Source organism: Apium graveolens, unplaced genomic scaffold (assembly GCF_009905375.1).
Source record: "Apium graveolens cultivar Ventura unplaced genomic scaffold, ASM990537v1 ctg6916, whole genome shotgun sequence".
Lineage (NCBI taxonomy): Eukaryota > Viridiplantae > Streptophyta > Magnoliopsida > Apiales > Apiaceae > Apium > Apium graveolens.
Window position 1 is genome coordinate 6850 of NW_027419894.1, and position 9084 is coordinate 15933.

General features: G+C 34.5%; 1 protein-coding gene across 1 annotated transcript; it reads right to left on the reverse strand.

Annotated features, from left to right (window-relative positions):
- Nucleotides 1-410: 410 nt before the first annotated feature.
- On the reverse strand, nt 411-2392 carry LOC141703647 (uncharacterized). The gene is made up of 5 exons (XM_074507100.1): nt 2158-2392; nt 1629-2056; nt 1418-1538; nt 1211-1294; nt 411-1075 (listed from the first exon to the last, which is right to left on the reverse strand). The coding sequence occupies exons 1-5, from the start codon at nt 2390-2392 to the stop codon at nt 411-413; spliced, it is 1533 nt and encodes a 510-aa protein (XP_074363201.1).
- Between the last annotated feature and the right edge of the window lie 6692 nt (nt 2393-9084).

A 9084-nucleotide genomic window follows, 5' to 3' on the forward strand; every position in this document is an offset into this window, starting at 1 on the left:
ATATCAGAATCATATCATTTTGAATTTCATGCTTATAAATAAATAAATAAAGCGATTTATAATAAATCTGGAGAAATTTTTTATGTACTTACTTGCTATTATGTGGCATAAAAAAGAGAAGATCAGGATTACCCTCTTTAAATGGACTAACCAAATTATCTTCGAAATTGCTGTTCAAGGTAAACGAGACTCCGGGATCACAAAAGGCAAATTGCTCCAAATTTTCACTTTCACAAACCATGCAATGCAAGTATCTGCATTGCAAATAAAATGAAATTATAAAAAAAACAAGAATATAAATGCAGAAATTATCCACAAGAAGACAAGACAATAATTAAAAAATTATACTACTCACGCCATGTATGCATAAATTGCTGCTTGGCCAATCATTTTAAACTCAAGAGAAGCAATTATGTTTTCATGTAAAATGAAATTCTTTTCTCAACACCAAACACCTCCGCATCGCACGGGACTTGAATGGAGTTTCCAGTGGACTTCATGAATGTCGTTGCATGTTTATACAACAACCAAAAGCGCTTCAGAACATTTTTATTGATTTCCATTTTTATTCTTTTCTGCCTTGGACAAATTAAAAATTGAAGGGGGTAAGTAGGTTTTTTTTCTCCTTTTTGTGGAGCTAGATCAGCCCTAACCCCCATGTCAATTATGTCAAGACAAGAAGCTTCACTATCTTTAGACTTAGGTTTCATATTTAGTAGTGTGCCGATCAAGCTATCACACACGTTCTTCTCAACGTGCATGACATCTAAACAATGACGGACATGGTGAAACTTCCAATATTCTAATTCGAAAAAAACCGACTTTTTCTTCCATTGACAATCAACCTTCTTTGACTTCCTTACTACCTTCCCAAACTGAAATTTAATTTTATCTTGCTGCAATAAAACCTCTTCTCCAGACAGAGGTTGACGTGCCTGCCCTAATTCTTGTTGTCCATTAAAAGCGGCATTTTGCTTCCTATATGGATGATTCCTAGCCAAGTAACGCCGATGGCCTTGGTAACACATCTTCCTGCTATGGCTTAAATACTTGGCAACTGTATCATCAACGCATACTGGACAACACATATAACCTTTATTAATACATCCAGACAGATTTCCATATACAGGAAAGTCATTTATTGTCCACAATAAAATTACTTTTAAAGTGAAATATGACTTGGTGTATGCATCATAAATATTTGGTTCACCTTCTTCCCACAACTTCTTTAAATCATCGATTAAAGGCTCTAAATATACGTCAACGTCATTGCCAGGCTCATGTGGACCGGAAACTAAAATTGTTAGCATCATAAATTTCCTCTTCATATATTACCACAGAGGAAGATTATAAGTCACTAATACTAATGGCCAACAAAAGTATCTATTGGTTAGATCGTTAGTATGCGGGTTTATACCATCTGCAGACAACACCAAACGAATATTTCGTGCATCACTACCGAAGGCAGGCCACCTATAGTCGATATTTCTCCAAGAAGGAGAGTCGGCTGGATGCCGCATCTTTCCGTCTTCTATTCGCTACTTTGAGTGCCAGGTCATTAGTTCAGATGTAGAAGGAAATTTAAACATCCATTTGAATCTCAATATAATTGGAAAATACCACATTACTTTAGCAGGAACATTAATTCTTATTTTACCATCCTTTCCAAACTTCCAGCTAGATAAATGACACCTAGGACACTCAGAAGCATCAATATTTACCCCCCGATACAGTATGCAATTGTTTGGACATGAGTGATATTTTATGTATTCTAGGCCCAAGTCAGATAAGGTTTTCTTGGCTTCATATACATTAGGTGGCATCACATTGTCCTTAGGAAGGAGAGAGCCAACGGTAGACAACAAATTGTTAAAGGCACTATCACTAATTCCGAACCTAGCTTTCCAATTGTGCAATTTTAGCATCGACACCAACTTGGTACATTCACTACCCTCATACAAAGGCTGTTCAGCATCAGCCACAAATTTCCTAAACTGATACGACTCATTATTGTACTCACTCGAATTATATGTAGCATCACAAACATTGACTGTTTCTGATGCAAGGCCAGGGAAAGGTAATAGTGCGCGGGCAGACGTAGGTGCAGAGGCAGGCGTAGATGCAGGGGTCGGAGCATTTTATTAACTGATGACCTACTTGCAGACCCTTGTGTATGCCAAATCCAATCAAGGTACCCCAGACTAAAACCATTTTCATATAAATGTCCCCTGATAATCTTAACTGCAAATTTTTTGAAGTTAGCACATCTTTTACAGGGGCAGGAGATTCTTTTGGGATCACTAGCATTTTCCTCGGCAAATATCAAAAACTCTTCAACCCCGATTTCATAGTCAACTGTGTCCCTATCTTTGAAAATCCAAGATTTGTCCATGTTATTCTCAAACTACCTGATTGTCAAATAACATATTAATTTACTATATACAATAGTACATTTACTACCTAGTATAATCAATATAAAATTCCTATATTCACTCATAAACCATGCTACTTACAACGACAAGCCCTAAACACAAATATATTTACAAACAACACAAACATAAATATATACAAGCACTTGTTATTACATGTAAATCTGTATTTTAACTACACATACAACTATACAAGCAATAACTACACATTTCAATTTCACATGCATACATACAACTACATAAATATATACATGCGGCCCAAACAAATATAAATAGATATGTAAATAAGAATATACCTAACAAAGCAAGCTCCAAAATCCCAAAAAACACAGCAACAAACTCCAAGCCCAAAATCCAACTTAATTAGCTCCGAGCTTTAAGCTTTAATAAACCCTTAGCTCCAAGATTTAGCTCCAAGAAACACCACTCCTCACCTTAAACTTCAATGAACACACTTCACTCCTTAATCTTTGAATCTGTCACAAAAATTGAAACAAATGAGAAAAAAAACATTTGAAAGAAAGACAGTAAGAAATTAAGAGATGAGTTGAAGAAATTGAGAGGTTTAATTGGAGATTCAAGGTCTAATCGGAAAGGGGGAAAGATAGTAAGCATACATTTGAGAGTTCTAGGTTTAGCAGTCGAGAAAGAAAGGGGGAATGAGTAAATGAGTTTTTGTTTTTCTTTTTATGGAGATTGTAATTTTTTGTTTTTGTTTTAATTTTGATTTATTTTTAATTTTATGTTATAATGTTATTAAAGTGAATGAGTGAATAGGCGGGAGGGGAAATATACTAAGGGGGGAAAGTAAAAAATTTCGCTAAGGGCGGGGAGCAAAGGGGAGAAGCAACGGGCTCTAATTTTTTAAAATTGAGCTTAGACATCGGTTATTATGTCAATCGATATTAGAAGGAAATTGGAAATCGGTTTATATGTTAACTGATGTAACGTAGTTTTTAAAAGAACAACTTAGACATCACTTTACTCAAAAGCTGATGTAAACATACCAAAAAGAAATCACTTTTTTTATGTGATGTAAAAAATGCTTTTAACATCAGTGACTTTTCTTACTGATGTCTAATGTGCGATATTAATGCTGATTTTCTAGTAGTGTTACATTGGGAAATGCTTCCCTAACTAGATGTAGAAACTGCTGAATGCAGACTCAGTAAACCCATGACTGCACTTCAATTGGTAAAGTCTAACTATGAAAACTAAATGAGTAAATTTTTCAAACCTGAGAAACAGTGGTTCTTTCCCTTACTTCAACCTTATAAAAGTCTTTCGTGACTTCATTCATTCCATTTATATCCTTACCTTCATTGCGAATCATTTCATCAAAATCGTCACCTAGGTAGATGTGTCATATTTCATCTCATCATTATTAATTTTTCCGAACTTATCACTTAACACTTCATATATCCAATAAATGGACATGGACCCTTAAGCACAAGATGATCATCTACATTTAGTTGTGAGTACCAGTACTGATTACTAAAATCTTTTTAAGGGCATTGTAGTTTACTTCCTAAGGTAAAATTATCAAAGGAATTCCTACGAAAATATGTGGCCCCATTACTAGAAGCCTCTTTGTGTTTATATAGTAAAAGCCAAGTCATTGATATTAATTTACCAACCTATTTTCTATTTTCTACACAAGAAAGTAAATAAATAATATGCATAAATATATGACGTCGAATAATATTCTACTTATTACTCAACATATTCTTAAAAACACAAACATTACACAAAGATAAATATATTATTACTCAACACAAGATAAATTTATAACTGAGTTTACGCATAAAAAAGTTTACGCGGTAAATATGCAACAAACATGAAGCAAATACAAGTAGTGCATTAATATTTACAAAAAAAATAGTCATAATGAAGCTTACAACCAAAATCATAAAAACAAAGCCGTATTTTAAAAGAAACATACTCACATTTAAAGTTGTAATTTAAAAATTCCTATTTTAAATCTTGGACGTCACAATCGAAATCTTAATTTAAAATGCCCGGGTGAATTATTTTTAAAGCCCTCTTATTTTTAAAACCTTGGAAAATATGGGGCCTGAAATTTTGGAAATCTGTTGCAATAGTTAAACAAACTCATTGCAAACCATTAAATTTTTTTGCAAGAACTCAACTCATTTGTAATATCCGGGATATATCGTGTAATTATTTTTGCTATTAAATAATTATTATGTGTGTTCAGTATCTATTCTGTGAGATAATTGTTAAGTGTTATATGTACTTGGATATTCAAAAATAATATTAATTGAGTATTTTAATTTTTATATGTCCAAAATAAAATATAGAAAATTGTCATATCTTCCTAATTATTTTGATGTTGATTTATGGATTTATAAGAATCATATGAAATTTCTAAAATCTTTTTCCGGGTAATTAAAATCTATTTTTATTAAAACGGGAACCAACCAACGTCACCCTTTGTTACGTTTTTGGAACCCGAAACCCTTCCGAGAACTCCTTCCTAACCTAATTGTAATATTCCGAGCATATTCCATATTTCGACTTTTTCGATCCGGCGTACGGTTTGTTCTGCGCGGGTCCCGGCGCAACATTTTTGATACAATATTCATTTCGGTAAATCAATAAAACCCGTATTTTCGGTAAACGGGAGATTTTTTTTAAACTATCCCAATTATCACTTCGTAATACGTGTAACCGAGCGCTGAGACCAAGACCGCAGTACAAATTGTACTGGTTTGGATAATTATCCCGAAAACTGATACCGTTTCGATTAGTTTTTATAAATAAACGTACCGCTTTGATCCAACGGGATACTAATTTTCCATAAATATAAATAGCCTTCTACCATGTTTTATTTCGTATCAAAATCATTTGTAGACAGATAAATATATAATTTTACAGAGAAAAATCATATATTCATAAACTGTTCTAAGAATCAAATCAACTGTTGAAGGTGTTATTGATCTTTGTTTGAAAAGCTCGAGTACTGGATTTGAAGGTCTTGAAAAGCTCTATCAGAATCTGTAATCCATATACCTGCAGAATCAAAGTTTTATTTTCTGGAAATTTATTTATTTTTGAATTATTTTATTAAAAATATGAATTTTTGTTCGGATGATTGTTTGTATGATTTGATGATTGCATGTTGTAGAGCTTGTTTTCCTGATGATTTTCATATGTCATACGTCTGATTTGGAGTTCAATAACATGCTCAAAAGTGGGTTTAATTTTCGAATTTCAAAATTAGGGTTTATAACCCGTATGAATGTTTTCAATTGAAATTTGGAGGTTTTTGATTCAGGGGTTATTAACTGTTGATATATAGTGGTTTGTGTTCCTTATGAAATTTGCAATCGATTGATATATAGCTCATCAACAAAGGATGCTTGAATCGTAGGGAGTTGTGTTTTTAAAATTCCCGATGTTCGCCGGAAACCGGCGATGTTCTTGGCCAATTTCCGGCCAGAACAGGGATGATTAGAATGATTTGTTTGCATGGATATGTTCTTGGTAATCTGTAGTTTAATTCTGCAGGTGATGGTGGTGGGAGGATGCCGGAGGTGAGTTCTCCGGCCACCCCCGACTTTTCCGGCGACTGGAAATGCGAAATTGCAGATTGGTCCCTGTACTTTTGAAAACGATGAAGTTTGGTCCCCCAAGTTTCCAGACTTTACAAAAATTGGATTCTTGTTTTAAAAATGTTTAAAAATCATATTTCCTATTTATTTTTATTATAAAAATTCATTTTTAATTTCTGAAAATTCTAAAAATTAGTATTTTAATTCGGAAAATTATTTTTAATTCAGAATTAAATCCGAATTAATTAGTTAATTAATTTCAGTTAATTTTTAATTGATTAATTGGTCAATTAAATCAGAAATTAATTGATTAACTGATTTAACTAATTATTAATTGATTTTAATTAATTATTTAATTAGATTTAATTACTTAAAAATTGATTTAAAAATTCCGAAAAATAGTTTCGAGCTTTAAAATATTAGTCTAAATTATTTCCAAGGCTCGATAATTATTAAAAAATTGATTCGGAGCCAGAACTGGCCAACCGAACACAGTTTATTATTCTGAAATTGATCCAACGACCCGTTTTAATTACGAAAAATATTTTAAAAATCATTTTAAATACCCGAAAGCCTATTAATGACCTGAGACTTCTTTATAAACAACATATCATTGATTACGTGATGTATTATGTGCTATACGTGACTTGTTGATTGACTATCGGTCTATATATATTCGGTGTTTACTTGATTATTGCATAACTTTCAATCCGTTAATCGGATTTGGGTAAAACGAAGGGTAGATAGAAGTATGTGTTGAATAGAACTCTATGAGTCGATTATTGATAGATGCTTATGATATGTGAGCAGAAGAGGCAAGGCGTAGGAAAGGGAAACAAGTATTTGAGGAGTAAAACGGTTGTGATTGGAAGCGAGTGCAGTGTAGTAAGCTAATATCAGGCAAGTGTTCTGAACTTTCTCGAGATATTGTAGTACTTGATAGTCTTGTTGATATTGCAAGTGCTTTGAAGCACTGTACCTTAAACCTTGATCCCAGTTATTGATCTTGAGTTGTAACCTGATTCTTTCTAGACCATTGATTGTTGTATACCCGAACACGAACCTCAAGTACACGATACTACTCCACAAATACATGCAAACAAAATCCCAAACACTAAACTGAATTACTTATATACACAAAAATTGTATCCTATGCTTTGAAAGCCCAAATCTTGAAACCCTGAAATGTTGATTCCTTTGTTATCCAATTCCTTCATTACCCAGCATCCAAGCTTTGAAATTATCTTATTGAGCTTTACAAGGATTGAAACCCTTTCATTGTTAAACACTTACTATTGTTAATGATTCTGGTTATTGTTTATTATTTCTTATTCTGTTATTATGTTAGAATTGGATTGTTTTTATAAAATTGTGGACCAGATTCGTGGTCAGACCATATAATGGTCAAGTTAGGCCAATGTGTGCTTTGGATCCAGTAGTTAGAGCAATGTTGTGTGCCTTGCTCGGGGTTAGTGCGTGACTAATTAGCAGCCTAACCTTGGTTTTTAAATTAAAAGTATAATATCCAATTCTAAATCATAATACATTGTTCACTTGATATCATAATCATGTTCACCTGATGATCATTATTCTCAGTTTTGTCATTGTGACTTGCTGAGCTAGTTAGCTCATTTGTGCGATGTTGTTTCTGTTCTTTTCCACTTAAGAAGGAACTAGTTGGTACCGCGGATCCCCAGTCCAGTACGAGAGCTAGGGGTTCAGGTTGATTGAGTGGAGCTAGTAGGCTTCTTTTGGGATAGTTTAAGTTTGTAAAAGTTGTAATAAAGTTTAATACTCAGTTTGAGTTTGAATGATTGGGATTTGAATGGTTTGTAATATATTAGTATGTTTGGCTTGTGTGTATACTTTAACCTATTATGGTCCGTGGTTGTTGGTAAGTAGGGTCACTGCATATATTATTATTATCTTTATTATTGTTATAAGCAGGTTATAAATAAGGTGTGTGTGTGGACCCCAAACTTCTGACCTGAGTTTGGAAGGCGCCACAGGTTTGGTATGAGAGCTACAGGTTATAAGTCACTGACACAAGTCTAGGTTGACGGGAATGGGTAGAGGGTTAGGATTAGAAGTAAGGAATAAAATGATAGAACGTCGAGAGGTTGAGTGTTACGGTATAACCGGTAGTAGTATAATTCACGTCGTGGTTCGAGATTCTTATATTACGATATAATTTCAGATAGCAGCGATGGCTGACTCTTTTATTCCCGTATCAGCTGATCACTCCGAGCCTTCAGTTGGAGTGTCATCTTCGGATCCACGTCCTGTTATTCCACCAGTGTTGGCTATATTACCTCCACCTGTGTTACAGCCCGTACCACTGCAGGCTATTCCACCTCCAGACATGAGGCCACCTATCAGAGGACCCCCACCTGCTGATTCAGGCTTTACTAGTCATTCGGTCACAGGAGTACTTTTCCAGTTCTCTTCCTATCCTGTCCCATATCATCAGTTTGAGGCTTGCCTTATGGAGCAGCGATTCCGACAGGGTCAGATCCAGGAGTTATTGCATATCATGCATACCAGAGAGATGGGGAGTGGTGAGAGGCGACTTAGGGACAGGCTCCAGGCATTTCGTAGAGCAGCTGCTGTGAGGATTGCTGAGGCTACACATGAGGACATCACCCCTGATTTCCTAGTGGAGTGGGCTAAGTGGGTCCTATAGGAGCTTGAGGAGATAGGAGGTCCAGATTTGCCATGAGCCAGAGATTTAGATGGAGATGGTGAGCAGTGTTGTTATGGTTATGTAGTATGTACAGTAGTATGTAGTGTGTATCCGTAGACATTTGAGTTGTATTTATAGACTAGCTATGCTGACTAGTGAGTAGGTTGTTGTACCTTTTTTGTTTTACTTTCGAAGCGTCTTTACGCTTGTACTACCTAAAACCTTTGATCTATATATATCAGCACCTTTTTCCTTCCCATTACTGTAATTTACTTTACTGCACCAGTTATACCCTGTGATACCATGTACCCTGTTTTCCATAACTGTTTATATTCTGTAAAGAATCATGCAATTTACTTAGTTACAACTGTTTTCAAAAAGAGATATTTCTGTTTTG

What these genes read in the sequence shown, in the direction of transcription:
- LOC141703647 (XM_074507100.1), bottom strand. Translation starts at nt 2,392, where the DNA reads ATGGACAAATCTTGGATTTTCAAAGATAGGGACACAGTTGACTATGAA. An exon ending in GCATACACAAGGGTCTGCAA is followed by an intron (nt 2,057 to 2,157) that starts GTAGGTCATCAG and finishes GCCTTGCATCAG; the next exon opens with AAACAGTCAATGTTTGTGAT. An exon ending in TTTGGTGTTGTCTGCAGATG is followed by an intron (nt 1,295 to 1,417) that starts GTATAAACCCGC and finishes TAACAATTTTAG; the next exon opens with TTTCCGGTCCACATGAGCCT.